The sequence below is a fragment of the Zea mays genome, chromosome 8 (assembly GCF_902167145.1).
Source record: "Zea mays cultivar B73 chromosome 8, Zm-B73-REFERENCE-NAM-5.0, whole genome shotgun sequence".
Taxonomy (NCBI): Eukaryota; Viridiplantae; Streptophyta; class Magnoliopsida; order Poales; family Poaceae; genus Zea; species Zea mays.
Genome location: NC_050103.1, coordinates 169,999,955 through 170,023,407, shown reverse-complemented (window position 1 = coordinate 170,023,407; position 23,453 = coordinate 169,999,955). Strand labels below are relative to the sequence as shown.

General features: G+C 44.8%; 3 protein-coding genes across 5 annotated transcripts; 1 reads left to right on the top strand and 2 right to left on the bottom strand.

Annotated features, from left to right (window-relative positions):
• Window positions 1-975: 975 nt before the first annotated feature.
• LOC103636397 (probable carboxylesterase 16) lies at window positions 976-4,255 on the bottom strand. Its single transcript, XM_008658753.4, has 2 exons — window positions 3,109-4,255; window positions 976-2,003 (listed from the first exon to the last, which is right to left on the bottom strand). The coding sequence occupies exons 1-2, from the start codon at window positions 3,780-3,782 to the stop codon at window positions 1,463-1,465; spliced, it is 1,215 nt and encodes a 404-aa protein (XP_008656975.1). The 5' UTR covers window positions 3,783-4,255; the 3' UTR covers window positions 976-1,462.
• Window positions 4,256-8,121: 3,866 nt separating this feature from the next.
• LOC103636396 (protein NRT1/ PTR FAMILY 8.1) lies at window positions 8,122-17,824 on the top strand. Of its 3 annotated transcripts, XM_020542417.2 has the most exons (6): window positions 8,122-8,331; window positions 8,485-8,610; window positions 8,783-9,000; window positions 9,111-9,643; window positions 13,372-14,270; window positions 16,740-17,824. In XM_020542417.2, the coding sequence occupies exons 2-5, from the start codon at window positions 8,508-8,510 to the stop codon at window positions 14,225-14,227; spliced, it is 1,710 nt and encodes a 569-aa protein (XP_020398006.1). In that variant the 5' UTR covers window positions 8,122-8,331; window positions 8,485-8,507; the 3' UTR covers window positions 14,228-14,270; window positions 16,740-17,824. The 3 variants fall into 3 exon arrangements, with proteins under 3 accessions (XP_020398006.1, XP_008656974.1, XP_020398007.1); XM_008658752.4 differs by lacking the exon at window positions 16,740-17,824 and having other exon boundaries at window positions 13,372-14,487; XM_020542418.2 differs by lacking the exons at window positions 8,122-8,331; window positions 16,740-17,824 and having other exon boundaries at window positions 8,342-8,610; window positions 13,372-14,487.
• Window positions 14,701-22,563, bottom strand: LOC100281096 (protein kinase). The gene is made up of 12 exons (NM_001154015.3): window positions 22,285-22,563; window positions 22,047-22,175; window positions 21,641-21,835; window positions 21,379-21,426; window positions 21,166-21,294; window positions 20,164-20,288; window positions 19,373-19,483; window positions 16,234-16,342; window positions 16,029-16,147; window positions 15,511-15,664; window positions 15,168-15,312; window positions 14,701-15,063 (listed from the first exon to the last, which is right to left on the bottom strand). Exons 1-12 carry the CDS (start codon window positions 22,402-22,404, stop codon window positions 15,011-15,013), a joined length of 1,437 nt encoding a protein of 478 aa, NP_001147487.1. The 5' UTR covers window positions 22,405-22,563; the 3' UTR covers window positions 14,701-15,010.
• Window positions 22,564-23,453: the final 890 nt, after the last annotated feature.

The window sequence follows — 23,453 nt, the reverse complement described above, 5'->3', positions numbered from 1 at the left end:
AAGTGTTTGACTTTTAAATAGGAGTATGAAATATAGACCCAACCAACTGGACTAGATTCGTCTCGTCTTTTAATCTTCGGCTGACAAATTAGTTTTATAATCCGACTACATTTAATACCCGGAACGGAGGTTTAAACATTCGATTAGACATGAGCTAAATTTTAGCGGGGTGTAACCAAACACCCCCTAAGTCTAGTTTGACAACTCTATTTTTCTAAAAAATTTCATTTTCCAATAAAAGGGTTAGCTTGACAACCGTATTTTTTCAAGTGATTCTTATTTTTATAAGAGAAATTAGTTTATTTTCGCTTGTGAAAATGTAAATCACTTGGAAAAATAGAGTTGTTAAACTAGACCAAAATTAGTTTAGTTTCCTTTGTAAAAATTAGAATTTCTTAAAAAAATAAAATTGTCAAACTAGCTTTTAGATTTTTTTTATTTTTTGAATGTAAACTATTGAAGGTCCGCTGATTTTTATGAGTTCTCTCTTTTTCATAAGATTGACAAGTCTGATCTGTGTACAATTCTGATTTCGGACATCATTTGTTGACAGTGACAATTCGTATAGCTGGAATACAAAAGATGTCCTAGACTCTGCTCGGACCGACTTTTCCTAACCTTAGCGTAATTTCAAGTTTTCAGCTAATGCCTGAGCACGTGAATTAAATAAGAACAGGAAATTACAAATAAAAACGTGAACTTCAAGAATGTTGGTGTAGGCACGAAGCAGGTTATGATTTGAGAAGACTTTGGACATGAAAGTTGATAAGTGGATGAAAACTTGGCATACACACACAGCTCGCATTCGCTAAACATTTATGATGCTGACAAGAAAAATGTGCCTTCAAATAATACCAGATTTTAGTGCACACCAATATGGGTAATAGCGTAATAAAACCTGATGCCAATGCAAAATACAATGTTCAACAAAAAGGATGCATGCTGATATAAGCAGATACGCTACGCGGAACAAAATGAACGATCAGGTTACATGTCGTTGTGTGGAGCTCAGTGCTCCACAAGTATGGCCACTGAGATTGCTATTTCTTCTCAAAAAATGGTAACCCCCAGCACCAGTAATTCCAAAATACACAAAGGGTACAAAAGGAATGAAAGAATTAAGCTCTACAAGGGGAAGAGTATCTTTTGATTACAGTCTACAACTTTGCACACTACATTCTTCCACAAAAATCACTAAGGCTCTGTTCGGTTGTTATGGATTTGAGCCTCGGATTGATTCCTAGCCGGATTACTTCTCTAATTTATATAGATTTTGATGAGCTGGAATAAATCCTGGTCTATTCCGGTGAAACCGAACAGGGCCTAAAGGACTCAGTACTCAGCATTAAGCTAGCTGGTTTACCCGACTGCAATCCAACATCCCTCTTTCCACCAGTTGAAAAGAACACATTGACGCTTCCCTGCAAAGGGCCTATTTCACAATGCATGGTTTTTGCTACAACTAATATGAGAACTCATGCCCTCTGAGGGATATATATTTCTTCATCCATATGGCAATGTCCTCGGCACAGGCCTGCGCCTGTGGTGTTTTTAGGAATACGTCCAGGGTTGCAAACTCGTGAACTGTATCCTTGTAGTCAAGAACCGGCGAGTCAACATTAACCTTGCGGAGTTCCTCAGAGTAAGCAATTGCTCGATCCCTCATCCAGTCATGCTCGGCAATAACCGTTAAGGTCGGCGGCATGCACTTCAGTGGAGGGCCTCCTCTGCCAGGCGCCAGAGGGTTGGCAGCAGGGTGGTCTAGGTTGAACTCTTTATCTGACAAAAATAATCTCCAAGCAAGTAAACATGTGGACTTGTCATAGAAGTATGAGTTCGCAAGCCTTATTTCCGAGTGTGTTGGAACACTCCCTATGAAAAAGGGATACATCAGGACTTGTGCAACAACCTTAACTGGGTCAAATGGTTTCCCATCTTCGACCACCTTCCGAGTGACATAATCAGCAATATTTGCACCACAGCTTGCACCAAGTAGAACACATCTGCACTAAGGAACACATCATACAGTCAAACTCCAGTAATATCAATATACAACAATTAGCACAAAAAAGGAATTTCAACAGCTGACAGGATAAAATAGCTAGCAATGGCATTCAGGCGAAGATGTGAAGTGAATTTGTTAAGGGGTTTACTCTTATGTGGGCTAGATAAAGGTGACACATGAATATAAACAACCATAAAAGTCAGAAGAGTGTAAACAGGGAAATGGTAACTCATTGATCCAGAGAAAGCAGAATTTAAGAGATTCACTCAAGTGAAGCTCCCTTGTATATGGTATTTACACAAACAGAGCTATAATACTAGAGTCAACAATACATCACTATCCATTCGAGTTATTCAAGGGATTCCATTTCCATGATGGATCATGGATGGATTAAATTAAATCACAGGAACCATACACGATCTTCTCAGTTGTAAGTACATGAAATTCAAGACTACAATTCTGCGAAAGTTCCAGTCACTATTCAATACATGCCAAAGCTTAAATTCACATCATACATGTGTCAGCGTTATGTTGAAAAAAAGAGAGAGTCATGATTAACTGATGTTTGCATAGTTTAGAGAAGCCTCTTATTTATCCCAGGGGTTTCACACTTTCACTCAAAAAATAACAGCTAGAATGCATGCAAACGGTGCACATAACATTGACCAAGCTTAGGGAGTGTTTAAATGCACTAGAACTAATAGTTAGCTGCTAAAATTAGTTAAAGACATCCAAACACTCTAGCTAATAGTTCAACTATTAACTACTTTAGCTAATAGTTGGCTAGCTATTTGTTAGCTAGTTAATTTCACTACCAATTTTTTAGCTAACTAACTATTAGCTTTAGTGCATACACCCACTTAACTATCAAACGGTAGGCATTAGGGAACACAAACATGTTTGTTGAACAGGAGAATAAGCGCCAATGGCCACTAACCATGTTACATGCAGCTTCAAGCAATGCAACAAAAGATTCTTACAAAATTCTTGGATTCCCACACTCATTATCATTTTGGCACTGCAATTTCAAGCTCCCTGCCTTTGCCTTATCAATTAGTACACATTTATGCAGCTACATAAACAGGAGGATCAGTTTCATTTACCTAGCTGGATCACCATGTGCAGCAATCCACGGCTCAACAGTGGACGCACCGAAGGTGTCCACACCACCCCTGACCTTGGTCATCATGGCGAGATTTGCCTGTTTGGTAATCCACTTGAGCACCTTGACCCCGTCCTCAAACGCGGCCGGGTATCTGCTCTCTGGCGCAAGCCTGTATCCCACGGCGACGACAATGGCATCACAGAGCTTGGCGACCCTCCTGCAGAAGGCGTCGTTGGCCGCGGCGGTGTTGCTCCCGGTGACGAAGCCGCCGCCGTGGAACTGCACGACGATGGGCAGCCTCCGGCGCGCCGACGCGGCGGCGCGCGGCGAGGCTACGGCGTGCGGGAGGTAGCCTCGGTACGGCGCGCCAGCGGCGGGGGCGGTCGGGGTGGGGTCGCTGGCGCGGCGCGGGTGCGCGTGCGGGGGCGGGGGCGTCGGGAGGAAGATGCGGACGGAGAGCGAGGAGTTGGGGTCGATGTGGAGGTCCTTGGAGGCGACGCCGTCGGCGGCGGCGGAGAAGGCCGGGTTGGGCGGCGCGGTGGCCTCGTCGGGGCGGCAGGAGACCCCGAAGGCCGCGTTGTCGAGGCCCCCCGCGGAGGCCAGCGACTGGAGGCGGTGGCGGAGCAAGAGCTTGAAGAAGACGCTGTAGATCTTCACGCCGACGCTCGGCATGGCTCGCCCTCAGCCAGATCCGCGCATCACACGGGACGGAACCCTGGGGGCGGGATCTCGGGCGGCGCCGGCGGGTTGCGGTGCGGGCGGATAGAATCGGATTGAGTCGGGTGACGCGGGCGGAACGAGGGGAGTGGTTGGGGTGGGGGGCGAGGGAGATGCGAAGCGGGCGGAGCGAAATGGCGTTTGGCGGGGTGGCCGCCCGGATGACGGTGGCGGCAGCGTGGCGCGGTAGCGGTACTCCCCCTCGGGTATGGAAGGGGGAGGAAAGAGGATTGCTTGCTGGCGACGCAAGCAAGGAACTTGTAAAACAAACCGAACAATCAAGAGGAAACAACAGGGGGGTGTGGTGGTGGTGGTTGGTGAGGACGAAGAAAAGGAACTAGGAAGGAAAAGGAGAACGAGCAAGGCAGGCGGTGCTGGTGCAGTCGTCGGCCGTGTCCCCTGCCAACATCGATTCTCAGTTCAAATGTGTCTAGTTAATTCATTCACTGTTCTGCCGCAGTGCCGCTGCCCTTTTCTTCCTCTTTTCCCCACCTGTTGGCTGTTTGGTCCGGGTAGAAGATCTCTCGTGATTCAAATGGAATAATTAATGAACTTGAATTCTTTAACGGTATTTATTAATAGTACTATTTTCTTCGATACCCCTGTCCATTGTAATAAAAAAGCTTTATTGTGTTCTGGTAATTAGGTCATGTTTAGAAGCCTAGAGTTATAGATAGTCAGCTAATAAATTGTTAGTTACGCTGAGCTAACTAAAAAACTAATTATTAATGATAAGTTAGCTAACAATTAATTGGAGTGTTTTTTATCTCTATAACTAATTTTAGTGGTTAACTATTAGCTTCAAAGGTTCTAAGCATGGTCTTAATCAACATTTTACTAAGGCCCTTTATAACCTCTAGATCTAATAGTTAGCTGCTAAAATTTGTTGTGGATGTTCAAAATAACCACAACTAATATCCTAGCTAATTGTTACCTAACCCGCAACAGACAATTATTTTATTAGATGGTTAATTACTAGCCAGAGGTTTCAAACATGACCTAAATTCGCTCTCGCTGTCGTGCTTGATCTTCATATTTATCCCAAAACAAGCATATGCTCAAAACAATGGTCATGTTTGTTTCAGCTTTTGGCTATCAGAAGCTGTTGTGGACTGTCAAACTGGCTTTTCATGTCATTTTTGTGAGAATCGTTTTTTTGTTAAAACTGTTCAAAATGAACATGAATATAGAATCAGCCGAACAATCGTGATAGTAGGAACCCATCACTTTCTATGTCCTAAACCATATGGACTACTTCATCTTTCTTCCCACATAATCCTCACGATAACCAGATTCTTCCCACAATCAGATTCTCATAGAAGCTCGTTAGAAATAAGTGAAACAAACAGGCCTAATAGCTCTGAGTAGACCATTCAAATAGAAGATTAACCCTACAAGTAACTTCACATAAATATATCAACAGTAGATCTCCCATACTATCTTAGACATCGTTTGATTTCCTGCAGATTTTCAGAAGCTGCTGCACAAAATCTAATGTAAATCTCATTAACAGGTTATAGAGAGGTCGAGAGATTGCGGCACAAAATATAATACAAAATTTAGGGGACGTTTGGTTAATAATAAGATTCTAGGTTGATATTTTAAAAATGAGGCAGGGAACAAACAGAACCGTAACTCAAAGTGACTCTATTTCATTCTATTTCACTTCTTAGCACTTTCTATCATTTAATATCCATTCATTTAGTCTTATTGACATGATAGATGTCATTTATAGTCTATCTCTTTCTATATGTGGAAAGTCAAGAAATTTTCATTGAAACATCGAGAAATTGTGCATATAGAAAACTCTAAAAAGAAAAAAAGAGACTCATGCCATGATTTTCAAATCTTTTCTACTTAAGTAGTCTAAATAGTCTAATTTTCTCAATGATGATAATTAATTCGGTCGTTGTGGTCGAACTCTATTATGAATTTCTGACCACATTCTCCATAGGTCCCTCTTAGATCTTTTTTCTCCAATATTGGGTTAGGGAAGGAGATATTCGCGACTACTAGCAGTTTCATTATGGGGCAGCTCATGATCTTTATATCGATCTATTATCCACCTCTGCATCTAAGTCATCCTTCATTGATTTTGAGTCGTAGGTTCAATGTGTTGGAGATTAAAAATATCGTAACATTGTAAAAGTTAGCACGCTGATATATAAACTAGAATAAAAAATGAGAATGCACGAAGTCAGCCAAGATCTTCATGGAACGCGCTATTTCGTGATATATTTAACGACGCCTCCTATTTTAGTGACATGTTAGACTATTATTTTTTGTTATTTGGTTACTCTAAATTTTTGGAGCAATGGACGTAGGTTCAAGGTCTTGCGTAGCTGCATGGGCGGGATCGAGTGCTGCATAGCGTAGGTGCAGTAAATGACTGTGTGGAAGGCGGGAGCTAGGGGTCCACAGCTTTTTTTGCATGGTGTGGTAGCTGCACGGGCGGGATCGGGTGCTGAGTAGACGCAGTAGCTGGCTGTGCGTGTGCTGGGGTCCATAGTGCAGCAGGTGAGAGAGCGTTGTGCATACGTTGGGCGTGGGTCCACAAGGCAGGACACCAAGGCAGGACACGTGGGACGGGACCAGAGTGTCAACACGTGGTGAAGCTGCTGTACCACGAGATGTTCACATTAGGTTTTTAATAGAGTAATATATATATTATTTGTTTATATTTCACATAATTTACATTATTGTTTATTGGCCAGAAAATCCAGATTCAAATCAAGATCTTTCCACTGGAATTAATTAAAAATTTACTGCTGCTAGAGCGTGAGTATGTATGCGTCAAGTATTGCTAAAATTTAAGTAAACAATCAGCAACAGAATGACAGGTGTTACACCCATGCCAACGTAATCTTCAAAAAAAAATATGTCCATATAAAGCATGCATTTCATAGAAAGCGTCCAGTTTTCAAGAAACCGATTATAGAAACTGGCGTGTTTTCAAATAGTCCAGTTTATACTTTAATTTTTGGAAACGGCCGGTACTTCTGTGTTCTAAGAAACCATGAAGCTTGCATTCCCTATCTAAAATTAGGTTTTGCATGGTAAATTATGTACTGCCTTTAGTTGTTTTTGTGAAAATTATGGTAATTGTTACTGCTCCTAGCCCTATTCATGCGATTCCCTCGATACCAGCTCTGCACGGTTTTAATGTTTAGTTACTATTTAAAAACCTTGAATTAAAAAAAATCCGAGTTCAATCTTATATCTAAAATTGACAGCAAAGTAAATAAAGAGAATAATTGCACTGATTACTTTGAACATAAAGCAATGATTACTTTTAAAGTACCATGGACAATCAATCTAGAAGCTATATAGTGGGCAGGCACTGAAGGATTACGTGTACGTAGGGAGCGAGAGACTATCAGAAAAAAAAATACTATCAGATAACGAGCTGCCTCATCGTCAGCAGCATGACCCCAACCAAATCATTAGACCAACTCCAGCAACACTCTCCATCCCACTCCGCATCCGCATTATACACGCTCTGAGTCACTATTTCGCTCTCTAGCAGCCTCCGCATCCGTCTCCGCAAAACATACGCCGTGTACCTGCACTCCCCTTTTTCATGGTTTCTCTCCTCTCCGCACAAGACTGCATGCGCCACCTCCTGCTCGCAGGCCCCAGCTGTCATAGACTACATGCGGAGTGCAAATACGGAGTCTGCTGGAAACGGGGACGGATACGGAGAGGAGAGAGAAACTGTTGGCCGTGCTAAATACGGATACGGAGAGGGGGTCTGCTGGAGTTGGTCTTAGACCACGTACAGGACCGGCGCCCGTCGCTCTCGTGTGTGGACCTCCATGTCTCACGACCCGTGAGAGCAACGTGCATAACTCCATACTATGTATTATCCAAAACATAACACCATACGTTGCTATTAAGTTGTATGTACTAACCAGTTCAACATAAAAATTTAAGCTGATAAAAAAGATGACAATTCACTTATCCCTCACGTGGAGTCTCTCTTAGGTCTCAGACGTGAGTAAGCAACAATTATTATATTTTATGTAATTGCACTAGCCAGGATTCGAACTCGTGGTCTCTGACTCTGATACCATATTAAGTTGTATGTACCAACCAGTTAAATCTAAAAGTTTAAGCCGGTAAAAAAGGTGTATAATTCACTTATATTATATTTAAAGGTAGTCGTACCGGTGACTCACGATCACGTTTATATGAAAAACACTTTAATAAAAAAAATATATAAAATTAACGTGAGTATAGAATCGATCGACGATAGTAGACACGGCACCGCACCACCTGAGTGGAAGCGTTTTGCTGCTACCAGCTTACAGTTCCCGCTGCTGCTATAAAACTAGTCCTCTTGGTGAGTCTGTCCATGCTCTAGTGCAGCTAGCTGCTGCTGGCTCACTCTGATCTCAAGTTACAGTCGCATAGCTAGCAGAGCCAGCAGCTACCTCGTCAATTTCATTCGGCAACCAGGGCAGAAATACTCGTGGATAAGAGCTCAGAGCCCAAGCCAATTTCGGTTAGCCCAAGCCAAATGCCATTTTCATTCACGCCGGCCGGGTTATATTATGAGAATCTTCTTCAATTCCTGGAAGGGTGGTTCCATCCGTCCACCATGGTTTCGGAATTCGTACGCGTCACCTAACCTAGGGAATTTCCTAATAACTTTCAGGGTCTCCAGCAGCTGCTGGAGCCATGGAGGTGGAGGAGGCCGTGGAGTCACACTCACACGGCGGCGCCGACCGCCGACAACGCAAGAAGGACCGCCGCGTCTTCTGGGCCTGCGTCTTCATCCTCGGTAATACTGCATACACCTAGCCTGATTTTTCTTTCTTTCGTCGTCGTGTAGATGAGCACTCAACTTAATTCGCTCTGGCCTGCATATGCGCTCCTATACGCGCGTGACGACGTGGTGAATAATGGCGATGGTTGGGCTCGGACATGTATATATATACCACACACATCATCAGCGAACAACTGCTTCCAGTTCATCGCCTACTTCGGCGTGTCGACGAACCTGGTGAACTACCTCAAGGACCGGCTGCACGAGGGCAGCAAAGCCGCCGCGAACGGCGTCACCAACTGGATGGGCACGTGCGCCATCACGCCGCTCGTCGCCGCCTTCCTCGCCGACGCCTTCCTCGGCAGATACTGGACCGTCGCGCTCTTCCTGGCCATCTCCGTCGTGGTACGTCGTACGTACGCCGTCCTCGCCTTCGCCCACCATCACACGTCCACATAGAGTTGCAAAGCAAGCTCACACCCTCGTCCGTCGCCGTTCCCTTGTTTCGTTTCCAGGCCTACGTGGTGCTCGCGGTGAGCGCGGCGGCGGCGGCGCAGGGGAGCGCCGGCTTCTACGCGGGGCTGTACCTGCTGGCGCTGGGCAGCGCGTTGCAGCCGGTGCTGTCGTCGTTCGGCGCGGACCAGTTCGACTTCGACGACGACGACGACGACCACGACGACGAGCGCGGGCGCCGGCAGAGCTCCTTCTTCAACTGGTTCTACCTCTCCATCAACGTCGGCTCGCTGGTGGGCGGAACCGTGCTGGTGTGGGTGCAGTCCAGCGTCGGCTGGGGGCTCGGGTACGCCATACCCGTGCTCTTCAGCGTGCTGGCCGTCGCGGCGTTCCTGGCCGGCACCGCCACGTACCGCCGCCACCAGCCGCCCGCCGGCAGCCCGTTCACTAGGGTCGCGCAGGTCGTCGTCGCCGCGGTCAGGAAGTGCGGCGTCGAGGTTCCGGAGGACGCGTCGGCGCTGCACGAGTGCGAGGACGCCGACGGCATGTCTGCGATACAGGGCAGCCGCCGGCTCGCGCACACCGATCAGTTCAGGTCAGTGGCTATAGCTACCAACTCGTCGCTCGCATGCAGCTTTGTTTGCACGAGTAGGGGATATTATATATCACTCGTAAACAATGATAATGTTATCGATCGTTGATAATTTTCCGGTCATAAAATCTCAATGCGAAATCTTGAACTAACCATGATAATTGATAATTCCATGTCCATCTAGGGCTGCTTTCTCCTCTAGACGTTTGAAAAGTTTGTAGCATCCACACACTCAGATACATGGTTCCGATTATATTTTACTATATATTGACCCAAAAAAACGGATCATGACTATTTTTGTATTACTGTAAACTCTAAAAATTGACTACAAATCCGATGTAAAGTAACGGTGATATATATATATATATATATATATATATATATATATATATATATATATATATATATATATATATATATATATATATATATATATATATATATATATATATATATATATATATATATATGGAAGAGGTAATGGAAGCCCTGGGCTTCCGTTAGTGGGCGAAGCCCCAGCCAGGGAGACCGATCGGGTCGCGTTCGGCCCACTGGACGCCAGCCTGCACCATTTATGCAAAGGATAACCACGTATCCCGTCTTACACGCGACATGCAATTACGCAACCATAAATATGTGTACAAATGTGCATAACTCATGCATAAATGGAATCTTTGCATGCTAGGAATCGCGCGCACGAATATTTGCATGTGCTAGACGTTTACGACTGCATAACGTTGTGATACATGATAGCGTAAACCATGCAAACATTTAAAATCTCCCACCGGTTTTGAGATAAGGAAAGACGTGCTCTTCGTGCGCGTAAATAAAGGCGCAGTTACGGGAGAAAACAAATACGCACACATAAATATATGTAGTAATGTGCATAAATCATGCATAGAAGGGATATTTTGTACCTTGACTCACGGAAACGAATATTACCATGTGCACACCGTTTACGACTGCATAACGATGTGTAACATGATAGCATAAACCATGCATTATAGTTTGATATAAGGAAAGACGTGCTGCATAATCACGTAAATAAAGGGACAGTTACGGTTCGAGGAGCATTAGTAGAAGAAAATAAATTTTAATTTACAGCCGCAGTTCGCGGGTTCTGCTCGGGCGGATTCCAGCGTAAAACGTGAGCTAAAACATCGTAAATGAGTACGAAATTTAGCGTAAATCATATATCTGTTTTGTAACAGCAAACGAAGCCCAAAATTACGGCGTGAAAATCGCGTGCACCCAATCGTGCGCGGGTTCTGGCTAGGGCAGATTCCGGCGTAAAACGTGAGCTAAAACATCGTAAATGAATACGAAATTTAGCGTAAATCCTATATTAGCTAAAACAGCGTAGATTGATCACGTTCGATTGTGCACGGATTTTGGCTTGGTCAAATTTCAGCGTAAAACGTGAACCAAACAGCGTAAATGGGTATAAATTTTATCGTAGATCATCAATCTATTTCGTAACAACGAATGTGGCCTAAATTACGACGTCAAAATCGCGCTCCGATCGTGCTCGGGTTCTAGGTCAGGTGGATTTAAGCGTAAGACGTGATCCGAAACAGCGTAAATGGATACGAATTTTAGCGTAAATCAATGATCTGTTTTAAAACGACGAATGTGGAACTTGCTTTTTAGTGGAAGCGTAAAATGCAATAAGAAAGAACCCAAGACAAAATCTTTTTTGACGACCTATACATGCGACATGGGGGTGAATTAATAACTGAACGAATCCAAGACAAGAAAGAAAACGATGAAGTCATTTGCTGTTCCTGAATCTTGATCCGTCACGCTCACGCTCGGCCATGGAACTGAGGTCAGAAGAGTAGCCACTAGACAATACAGAGGGCACGGCGGTCAGAAGAACAAGAACTTGGACTTGGAGATGCATCTGAAGGGGAGCACGGTGCCGTTGGGCCAGAAGAAGCGGAGCTGGCACGCCAGGCGCGTCCACTGGTCGACGCTGATGATCCCCGCGACCTTCCATCGCGTCCGGGCCTCCCCATCCACCCGGAACGGCACCACGCCGTCGCGGAGCGCGGCCTCCATGGCGGCGCTGCCGGCGTCGCCCAGCGGGGCGCCCTGCGCGCGCGCCACGTACGCCAGCGGGGCGCCCTGCGCGCGCGCCACGTACGCCAGCGGGAGGACGCCCCTGGCGGGCACGCGAAACGGGTAGGCGCAGAGCACCGCCAGCCCGCCCGCACCGCCACGTACGACACGCGGGGCTGCAGCAGCAGCACCACCACAAGGACGGCCACGGCGCCCAGCAGCACCACGACCGCAAGCACCATGAACAGCACCACCGCCGCCCACTCCGCCGCGCCTGACCGGTGCCTCCTGAAGCTGTACCGACGCGGACGCTGAGGCTCCTCCTCGCGCCCCCTCCACGACCGCCAATCCGCTGGCTGGAGAGCGCCGCGGCGGCCGGGGCTCTCCTGCTCACGGGCGCCTCCTCGCACGCCCGAGGGAACCGCCGCCGCCGCTAAAACCTAATCTCTGGCGGCGTGGGGGTGTTTTTATAGTGACGGCGTGGGCCCGATTCACGTAATATGCGTAGACTATATTTGCATAAACTGATACACACATCAGCATAACTCGTATTATAATTTAGCGTAAACACAGGTAGGTACAATAAGCCCAGGGCTCCGGTGCGGTCTGCACACCTGGTCAGGGCTTCCTGTAGTTATATATATATATATATATATATATATATATATATATATATATATATATATATATATATATATATATATATATATATATATATATATATATATATATCAAAGCCCAAAATTGTTGTAAATGAATCCTTCGGCTATATCTCCAGCTACTCAAATCTTTCATTTTAAACTCCACTGTATAAAAAATGTAATATAGAATACAAAACAATGATTTGCACAGTCAAATACATGATCTGTTGGCTATTGTTCTTAGAAGTTACAAAGTTAGGTCATATTATTGGCCACTACGCGTTACTCATTTACCTTATTCAAAAGAAGCTGAGTCATGTCATATTATCATTGCTCACTAGGTGTTGCTCTTTTAACTTAGTCAAAAGCGTGATAGTCTATGATCTACTAGTAGGTGTTTCTAGCAGCGTGAGCAATTTTCTCGATCGATTGCAACATGATATTATTCTGCGTCGGGTTATCGATATAATTTTATGCATTCCGTTTTTGTGGTATACCACTTCATCCGTTGTTTTATGTTTTTCGTATTTTAGTTTAAAAATAAACTAATGAACAATAAATATTTTAAAACAGAAGTAGTATAATAATAAAACTTTAAAAAAGATGGTCCTTTAGTTCCCATCGTGCACCTCGCGCGCGGTCCTGCACTGTCACGGTCTACTCTTCATTCCCAACTGATTACATGATTGCATTGCACCGCGCGGCAAGTTTGTCGTCGTGTGCATGCCATGCCTAACTGACGATCGATCGTTTTCTCGCACATACCTTTCGTTTCTGCGGCAAGCAGTAGTAGTGGTCATTATCAGACCGAGGCCACTACTGGATGAAGACGAAGCAGCCAGACAGCCGGTCGATGATAATATTAACAATTAATAGATGCGCGCGCGTCACGTCGACAATCTGTCTGATACAGAGATTTGAGCTATTCACTTGCAGATTCCATGCAAATCTTCTACTACTGAAATCTTAAACTGAAACCAAACCAAGGGCCCCATGACCCACCAGCAGACTACACACTGCCCGCTGCAGGTTCCTGGACAAGGCCGCGGTGGAGACGGCGGACGACAAGTCGCGGCGGCGGCCGGCGAGCGCGTGGCGCCTGTGCACGGTGACGCAGGTGGAGGAGCTTAAGCGCATGCTGCGGCTGCTGCCGGTGTGGGCGAGCGGCATCGTCTTCGCGGCGGCGTACACGCAGATGACCACCACCTTCGTCCTGCAGGGCGACACGCTGGACCCGCACGTGGGCGGCGGATTCCGCGTGCCGGCCGCCGCGCTCTCCGTCTTCGACACCCTCAGCGTCATGCTGTGGGTGCCGCTCTACGACCGCCTCGTGGTCCCGCTAGCGCGCCGCGCCACGGGCCACCGCCGCGGCTTCACGCAGCTGGCGCGCATGGGCGCCGGCCTCCTCGTGCTCGCCGCTGCCATGCTCGCCGCGGGGGCGCTGGAGGTGGCGCGGCGCCGCGTCGTCGCGCGCCACGGCGTGTACTACGACACCCACACGGGCGCCGGCGGGGACGCCCGTTACCTGCCGCTCTCCATCTTCTGGCAGGTGCCGCAGTACGTGGTGGTGGGCGCGTCCGAGGTGTTCACGCTCATCGGCCAGATCGAGTTCTTCTACGACCAGGCGCCCGACGCCGTGCGGAGCCTCTGCTCGGGCCTCTCCATCACGTCCTTCGCGCTAGGGAACTACGTCAGCTCCGCGCTCGTCGCCGTCGTCGCGCGCGCCACCGCGCGGGCCGGCCGGGATGATGGGTGGATTCCCGACGACATCAACCGCGCGCACCTCGACTACTTCTTCTGGCTGCTCGCCATGCTCTGCGTCGGAAACTTCGGCGTCTACCTGCTTATCGCACGCTGGTACACGTACAAGAAGACCGTGGATTAGTACAAACACCACCCCGGAGCGACATCTCATCTCACACGCGCTGGTACACGTACAAGAATACCGTGGATTAGTACAAACATATCTCGTAATAATAATATACTACTCCCTCCGTTTCTTTTTATTAGTCGCTGGATAGTGCAATTGCACTATCCAGCGACTAATAAAAAGAAACGGAGGGAGTACGTACTAGCTAGTAGTAGGATATTAGCGCGCGTGCGGTTGCTACTACCGGTTCCAATCACAATCATTTCGAAGAAACATCACTTCACTCCGAATGGACAAAAGGATGGCAACAAGGGGACCCAACTCAAAGGCTGCAATTTTTCGGTAAGAATGGTGCAGTGACTGGGATAAACAGACCACAAGGATTGGTCCGATTTTCGTCTAGGTAAGCTAAAAATATACGAGGGCTCAGTTTTTTGGGGGAAAAGAATTCTTTGCATGGCGGCTTCAAACCAGTGGTGCTGCAACCCCTCACATCAGAAACAAAAAAAGTCCACAGAACAAACCCCCACATACCACGATGATTTCCTTTGAATTGGTCCATGTCACTTGTGTACATGTCAGCTTCCGATACAATCCCAACTATATACTGAATCCCAAAAAACACATAGTGATAAAGGAATGAGCAAATATATAAAATAACACGCACCCAAGGTAAACGAATATGGACAGATGTACTGTCTAAAAATCGAAGGCTCGAGCTTTTGGCTACTTCCGTTTCATCACAGAATGTTCGTATACCATGTCCTTTGATGTTCGCTATGCGGCTAAATGCCTACTTCACCAAAACAATCTCCTCAGAAAACTCCTCTTCTGTTTTCTTGATTTTGAAGCTGCGTCAACATGGAATAAGTTAAAATTAGTCCATCACTCCATCTATCTATCTATCAGAACTTACCGTACCAAAAAAATTATGCAGATTATAAAACACATTTACCGCTTTGTCTTCCAGCTTTTAACAACGCCTCCTCAGCTATCGGTCTCCAATGCTGGGCGCACGAGAATGTAAGGCCCATGCCCACAGTCAACCCTCGCAAAAGCTGGATTGTTCGAAGCACTGAAAATAGCTCCTCCGGGAAGCTCTTCAAATAGAAAACGACAAGTCATTTTTAAGGAAGCAGATTAGGAGGTCAAACTACACATTAGTACATGGATAGATTGTCTATGTGTCAATGTGTGTAGATAATGCAGATAAATGGATGGGCACGAATATAGGATTGGTTAAGAAAAACGTAGAGGTTATATGTTTGCCTGTTCGATTCTTGAAGGAGTGACCATACCTCCACTCCAATTTTGTTAAGCGAAGAATCATCGGCAAAAGGTGACATAACAGTTACACCTGGTGGTAATCTTGTATCGAACATTCGCAGGGATAACTGAAACAATTCTTCTAGTTTGTTATCAGTTATGGCCCATGTTCGGATACCCAGCTCCCTGAAATATTTTGTAGTCCATAAGCAAAACAGGTAATACATCCAGATTTATTCAACAAAACTCAGTACCCATCTTTTCATTTTGGACAGGAATCAGTATGTCATATCTTCATTAGTTTGCTAGCTCAGACTGCTTTGTTACAGAAACAACATAAAATATTTTTGTTCACTAATTAACATAGCATGCTGTTAGTGTTTTGCTAAACGCTAAACAGTCGGTCACCTACCTTTTAGCCATAATTCAGGCAAAATGGCCATTTAAATTGGATGAATGGGCGATAAATGGAAACGGTGTGCCAGTGTAGATTCTAAACGAGCTCAACAACCGTTTAGACCAACAATGCATAGCGTGCAATTGAGCATACCTGAAACTTTCCTCAGCCCTCGAGAAATCATCATCGGCCATTGCAACTACAAGATTTGCATAAGCCAGCCGTAAATCTTCTGGCATTTCTTTCACTTGTCCATAATCAAGTAAAGCCACCTAAGAAAAATAACAAAGAAGAACATTTAACTGGAAGCTGCCATTGCCCTGTAAAAGGATATTGAAGGGTTTAAGAGGTCTCTTGCCTCTGTGTCCTTGCAGATAAGGATGTTTCCTGGGTGTGGATCTGCATGGAAAAAGCCATCCTTCAAGATCATTTGACCATATGCAAGAGTAAGATCTGACAAAATCTTCCTGCGTCAGAAATGGGGGTACTTTTGAGATAACCTAATCATTAGAATTTAAAGTAATTAAAGACATGGATAAAAAAATGAATTTGCAAAAAAAGAGAATGTTTCTAATCATTCAGACCCTCTGTTAGCGACATTGGTTTAACACTGGAAAACTGTTAAAGAATCCTATTGAAATCATTTGTCATGTGTGCACCCTTAGGGCTTGTTTGGTTAGAGGTGGTTCGAGCGGGATTGGAGTTTTTTCCCCTTCTAGTCAAAATTAAATGGGAAGGGATTTAATCCCTCTCAATCCCCTTCCATCTAGGTGGATCCGAACAGGCCCTTATGCGGTATTGGATAGATCTATACGCTGAGCTCATAGGGAAACACTCGTTGAAGGAGTGAACACTATGTTGCAGGTGGCGATGGAGATTCTGGCATTCAATTGTTGAAATGATGGGGGAGGTGATCAGCTGAATCTTGGAGAATGCCAAGAGGATGATGACAATGAGGCATGAAAAACACGGTGCGAAGGATGCCCGAGTGCCCGACTGGAGGACTTCAGTTTGACCTTTTTTTTTATTTCTGGATGTTTCTGTGCTTGTTTCAGATGTTTCAGGAGTCTTATACTGTATGTAGGATGCTTGCTTGGGTGATTTTCGTTTTTTGGGGTAAGCCATGATTATGGAGTCAGCCTGAGTTCTGAGATAGAACTGTAATCATGCTATAGCGCAGGGTAGTCCTTTTCTGGGCTCTTTGTCTTCTTGAACTACTATCTCAAAACAATTGTATTTCTGTCTGATTAAATGGATTTGGGGTTTGCCTCGTGCCAAAAAAACAGGTCTGAAACCAACATTCACAAGAGCAATGTGCGACCTATCCATTAGACAAAGGACGACATCACACATACAGAACTGAACCTCATGCCATGTCAGTTACTAGACTTTCCTGTATATATCTTTAAATTCCTCTCTTTCTAGAGAAACTGATCTAAGCTCAAATCCAGCCCATTATTGATAAGATAGCAGATCGACTTCCAGGATAGAAGGCATGCGTGCTGGTCAACATATCTTGGTCCAATTTGTCCTCAACTCAATGCTAGTCTACTTGGCAATGGCCATTGAGCTTCCACCATGGGCCCTAAAAGCCATTGGAAAGATTAGGATGGGCATCTTCGGCATCTACAATCAACAAAACCTTGGATGGGCACTCAAGATTAGGTTATGTTTGAAAAAAAAACAGATCCTCATCGTCCTTTGTTAGCCTTACAAGTTCAAATTCATGGCTCTGTCCGGGTTTTCTTCTCCATGGCAGTGGTCTCAGAAGTTGGTGTAATGGTACCTCCATGATGTTTTGGACTGACAGGTGCATCCACAGACAATGTATCGCTGGCCTTACACCTCAATTGTTCTCTTTAGTGCCAAAAAAACCTAACAAGCAGACTGTACGGGGGGCTCTCTCAAATCACACCAGGATTTTTGACATCACTGGAGCTCTAACTGTTGAAGTCATTACTGAGTTTCTTCGTCTCTGGGTGCATGCTTTGTGAGGTGGTGCTTCAGCCCGAGGTGGAAGGGGCAAAGTCAGCCAAAAGAGTCCATGGGGTCTTCAACAGTATAGGTTGGGGCCATTAGCGTTGTCAACAATGTAAATCAGTAATTTTCTATTGATTTAGCCAAAAATCATCGGGGTCGGCTGACCGCTGACCCCAACAAAGGGGCCTAGCTCTGCCCACTACTTTGACAAATGTGTATGCAATGGAATGTTTCATGGTGCTGCCCTCTTTAGGCCCTGGGAGAGGATTTGGAAATTCTGGGATCCAGGAAAATGCAAGTTTTTTATGTGGCTGGTGGCTCATAGAAGGTGCTAGACAGCTGGTCGTCTCTCGCAGTGGAGCCCCCCAGTCCCCCACATCCTGCTCATTGCCCACTTTGCGATCAAGCTGATGAAACAATCAAACATCTACTTGTGTCTGGCATTTTTGCACGAGAATTATGGTTTCTCCTGCTGCAAAGACTCGGTTTACAAGGTCTCTCCCCAAAAAATGAAGATGTATGCTTTGATGACTGGTGGGCGATAGCTGAATCAATGGTGGATGGTCCTGTCCCATCAGAAAAGGTCTCCATTCTATCATCGTCCTCGGAGCTTCGATAATTTGGAAACACTGCAATTGGAGTGTGTTTGATGGGGCTTCCCCAAAAATGGCTAGAGCATTTTTTTCTCGCTAAGAAGAAGCTGTTAAATTGGAGTCTGGCCAGGGCTAGGGGTACTTCCCACCTTGCTCTTGTGCCGGATGGAAAACAGTGCAGGTTTCTAGGCTTTAGTCAGGGTCAGTCCTATATTTATCAACAGCGAGTTATAATATTATTTAACAGCTCTTGTCCCCCTTCTGTTTTATTTAACAGCTCTTGTGGGTGGTGGGTGTTTGCAAGGGCTCTTGTCCCCCTTCTGTTTTTCTTAGATCTTAATATATGATACACAGAAGGGTGGGCCTGGTGCGAAGGGCGGGCATAGTGCAGCGGTAGAGCCTACCGTCTATAACCGGAAGGTCCCAGCCTCTGCATATTATGTGGGTAAGGTTTGGCGCTGGGTACGGGAAGTCTACGACACTAGGTACGCCGCACAGTGCGGGAAGCCTATGGCACTGGGTACACCCTTTTTTTAATATATGATACACAGCTTTCCTGCATGTGCAAAAGGGCTGGCAGACCCAGTGATGAAGGCTCACACATGAGTGGGGTCTAGAGAAGGGATGAACCAAGGTAAGTCATCTTCCCGCAAATGCGAAGAGGTTGCTTCGAACCTCTGACCTGGTGAATCAGAGAACTCACAACACTGCACCAGACGCAGTTTGATAACTTTGCTGCTCTCCTGCATGTTTGATAAAAAAAACTAATTGCTTTTCAAGGTCTGTCAATAGTGACTAAACTGAGTGGCATGAAATTTTATCATATATTTATATTCATCCAATAACATTGATCCTTAGAACTAGCACAAGGTTCTGTAAACTAAGCAAATGAGAATCGTACTCTTTTGAGACGAAGGAGCTTACTGCTTTGCCATTGCTGCAATCTTACCACCAGGATCTATGCCCCTTTTAGCCATTTCATTGCCAAGATTCATTATTGGGGTCCCCTTGATAAATTCCATTATCAAAACTTCTCTAACAAAACATATAAACAAAAAAAGAACATTTAGTTAATACAACAACAGAATAACCTCAATACCTCATATATTGATTGGTCTTAAAACTGTCACATGTTGCATATGCAAAGAAACAAAAGTGATAGAGGTTCAGTAAAAGTTCAGCCACTAGCCCACTACATTAGATCGTAGTTAAGTGTCTGATCTATCTAACAGCATACAGTATATAAAAATCAAGTTTATACATTTGGAATACAAGAACAAAGAAAGGTATGATTTAAAATCAGCAACAGACTTCTGGATATTGTGCAATGGAAGTGATAAATATTGCTTTATTTATTAGCTCTAAATATCCAAGCAAGCCAGTACAAGATACTGTTAATCCCTGGAAGTCCAGATACAGAATCTAGAAGGCCAGGAAGATTCAATAACACAAGCACTGCATGATGGAGGAAACACACTTGAAATGCAAATATTAACTTTGCATAAAGAAGCATCATGCAAAGGGAAGATCTAGAATGGCTAAAAGTAATTAGTGTCCCAGTATCAGTAAGTGGCTGATTTATAATTGCTCCGTTGAAACCATCAAACTAGAGTCAACCCTTGCATCCAACTGAACATATGGTATAGAACTAGGATTCAATAAAATAACCTGAAGAACACTTTGGCTAAGTGAGCAGCTATGATATTATACTATACCTGCTAACCATCCCAGGAATCACACGAGGCACCATAACCGGAGGTTTCTTATTAGTGACACGTAGAAATTCTCGTATTCTTTCCATTGCTCTTGCTTCACGCACAAAGTCAAACTCATAACATATCTTCAGAAGCAAACATAAAAAAAAACAAATCAATACTTTAATACCACACAAGGCTCGCACTGGTGTGAAATTGAGGTATTAACAAGAAACGAAACACAACAATATATTCTCTACAACTTAAAGAGTAAAATCTACTTCCTTTATCAAAACAAAAATGATGTTAACACTACGTATTTCCATATAGGAGATGCATGTTTATGAAGACCAATATATTGGAACAGCTAACCTCCTTTGGCTAATGTAAATATATAAGTGGTCAATCATGGTCCAGATACAAATAGGAGTCATTTCTTGTTTCTAACGGTCAAAATGGGGACTCTAGATATGTCTTCCTTGTTCTTCCAGCTAATATGTAGAAAGAATGACTGAGTTTATTCTTTTGTGCACATGCATATATCTAATATTTGAACCTTCTATTAACCTTGTGTTGCATTACTTCTTCACCAAAGATACATAATAGTTACCATGCGACATTACTATGAAAACAATGTTAAGAGGAAGCTTTCCCATTAGCTCTAAGATAAGAAATTAAATTTTCGACTGCGACAGTTGAAGAAAAAAAGAAAAAGAAATGTTGAAACCCTATTTTAGTGATCCTAAATTTGAAAGCTGCTGATTAATTAGATATAAGATAGTAGATAGCAGAATCCATGATGTGTCAACTCTTATAAAGGATCTGCATATAGTACCATCCTGTGCAGTTTGACAGGTTCAATAGTAATTTGAAACACGGCAAACTGACTTATTTTATGTCAACATAATTATAAGCGCAGAAAGAGGCTCAAAATTTTAGGGTTATTTAGGAAAGGTGTAGAAAAATATACCAGATTACCTGGACAAGGGACAAAACAGAAAGCTATGGGAGTGGGGGAGAAACCTGTTTTTCCATCTCTTTGGTGGCAGAGAATAGATCAAAGTTGAGGTCATGCTTCTGCAAAAACAAGGCCATTGCTTGCATATTCCGAATATCAACCATCATCAGTTGTTCGGCTCCTGGATGTTGAACCTGGTCAATTCCTAATTCATTATGACATTCGAAAAAATTGAGGTTTCAAATAGTTGTTAACAAAACACATAGCATATTACTAACCTTGACAGCAACGTCTGTCTTTGATAATTTAAGCCTTGCTCGATGCACCTAATAAATATGAAGCAAAATAAAACTTCCAAAATATCTAAACAATTAGTAAGAAAATAAGTGATTTGTCACCAGTACGTATGTGATGTTATGTTACAAAGAAGCAAACAACATTTGCACAGACCTAAAATTGGCAGGCCGCAGGAGGTAGAAAGTACAGATGTTACCCTGCTGCCCAGATTTCACAGGTGAAGAGAGATACCTAAGCACGAACCTGTGCAATAGAAGCAGACCCAACAGGCTCGACATCGAAGAATTCAAACATGTCATCGAAGTTCTTCCCCAACTGTTTCTCCACAACATCTCTAACCACATCAAATGGCGTGGATGGGGCTTGATCACACAGCGTAACAAGTCTCTTCACCCAAGCCATCGGTGCCAGGTCAGGTTTTCCCAGAATTTGAGCAGCCTGTTCAAAATCCACCTATCCAGTGTCATGCAGCACATGATGATAAAAAGCACCGCAACTCCACAAGCGCAGTCACAGTTACAGCACACAATCGGATTGCAGCTTCTGTCACACGCGCTTTTTTGGTGGGTGGGGTTGGGGCAATTTGAAAATCAGAGAGGAGGGGGAGGAAAAAAAGAACAGGGCGAACCCATGCACACTGCTCACCAACCTTGAGGAAGAGACCGCCGAGCTCGGAGCAGAGGGAGTACATCTTCTCCGCGCCGAGCTCGTGCTGCCGCTCCCACATGGTCTCTAGCTCGTCCTCGTCCTTCACGAACCCCGCGCGCAGCTGGCACACCTGGAACGACCAAAGCGATTCACAATTAAAACAAACGCAGCTTAGACTCAGGGGCATATAAACAAGCACATATACCGCACACCAATTTTGCAGCGGCTAGCCGGCTCACCTTGTAGCTGGTGTAGATGTCCGCGGCGCGGACCCAGAACTGCGCGGAGCGGCTCCATGGGCGGAGGCGGTCGGAGATGCGGTCCCGCAAGTCCTGCAGTTGCGCGAGCGCCAGCGGCATTGCTGGCGGACGGAACGAGGCCGAGGACGGATGCGTGCGAGTTGCGACTGTGCGAGGGGAGATGGATATACGTGTCCACTGGTCGCTGGTGGGGAGCTTACATGAGCCGCCGCCGCCGCCGCGGCTGCGCCGTTCCGTTCCTTTCGCGCTCGATTAGGGTTGGGCATTCGGTCTATTAGGGTAATTCGGTTCGGTCTATTCGGGTTTGTGAAATTTCGGGTTTTGAAAAATGAGAACCGAAATTTCCAAAAATATTTTAGGAACCGAACCCGAATAGACTCACAATTTCGGTTCGGTCTATTCGGTCCACCGAATAGACCCGAATTGTAGAGAGACTAGTATATTTTGTTAAAATATATACAATGAATAATTAATTGAAAGTACTATTACTACAACAAGTGACTATAAAAATTAGCATACAAAGATATATATACTATCGTTAAGACGATATCATTATTTCTAGCTAATAAGTTCATAAATCATATAATAATACCATCACATATTAAGAGCTTTTTTACATTTCGGGTTATTAGGTCTATTCGGGTTTTAAAGATTAGGAACCGAACCCGAACCCATAACCCGAAATATAACACATATAGGAACCGAACCCGAACCCGAAAACCCGAATAGACCGACAATTCGGTCTATTCGGGTTCGGTTCGGGTTCGGATTCGGTTTTCGGTTTTAAAATGCCCACCCCTACGCCCGATAACAAGTGGCGGGGTGGGGCGGCCGCTGCCGCGTCCGTGTTGTTTGGCTGGTTGTGGTTGGCTATCGGCCCAGGGCGGATCCATCCACATGGGAGAGGTCAAAGCCGCGAAGGGGGCCATGCAGATGCAGCCCCACCCCTCTCCTCAATTTTTAGTAACACATAGAGGAACTCCAGTAGCTATGTAAATTTTAGCTCTCTAAAAGCAATTCCAAGAGACGAGGTATATGGTTTTGTAAATGTAAATTTAGCTAATATTAAAAGAAAATTGTATCCAATAAACTCTGTAAACGACTCTTTAAATTTAGTGGCTCTCTATTTCTTCATCTTCGCTCTCCAA

Excerpts from the sequence above, each read along its gene's own strand:
- LOC103636397 (XM_008658753.4), bottom strand. The coding sequence starts at position 3,782 with ATGCCGAGCGTCGGCGTGAAGATCTACAGCGTCTTCTTCAAGCTCTTG. Across the intron at positions 2,004-3,108 it reads GCACATGGTGATCCAGCTAG|ATGTGTTCTACTTGGTGCAA; the intron begins GTAAATGAAACT and ends TCCTTAGTGCAG.
- LOC103636396 (XM_020542417.2), top strand. The coding sequence starts at position 8,508 with ATGGAGGTGGAGGAGGCCGTGGAGTCACACTCACACGGCGGCGCCGAC. Across the intron at positions 9,001-9,110 it reads TCCTGGCCATCTCCGTCGTG|GCCTACGTGGTGCTCGCGGT; the intron begins GTACGTCGTACG and ends TTTCGTTTCCAG. Across the intron at positions 9,644-13,371 it reads GCGCACACCGATCAGTTCAG|GTTCCTGGACAAGGCCGCGG; the intron begins GTCAGTGGCTAT and ends TGCCCGCTGCAG.
- LOC100281096 (NM_001154015.3), bottom strand. The coding sequence starts at position 22,404 with ATGCCGCTGGCGCTCGCGCAACTGCAGGACTTGCGGGACCGCATCTCC. Across the intron at positions 16,343-19,372 it reads ATTGCAGCAATGGCAAAGCA|GAAGATTTTGTCAGATCTTA; the intron begins GTAAGCTCCTTC and ends TTTCTGACGCAG. Across the intron at positions 15,064-15,167 it reads AAAAGCTGGAAGACAAAGCG|CTTCAAAATCAAGAAAACAG; the intron begins GTAAATGTGTTT and ends ATGTTGACGCAG.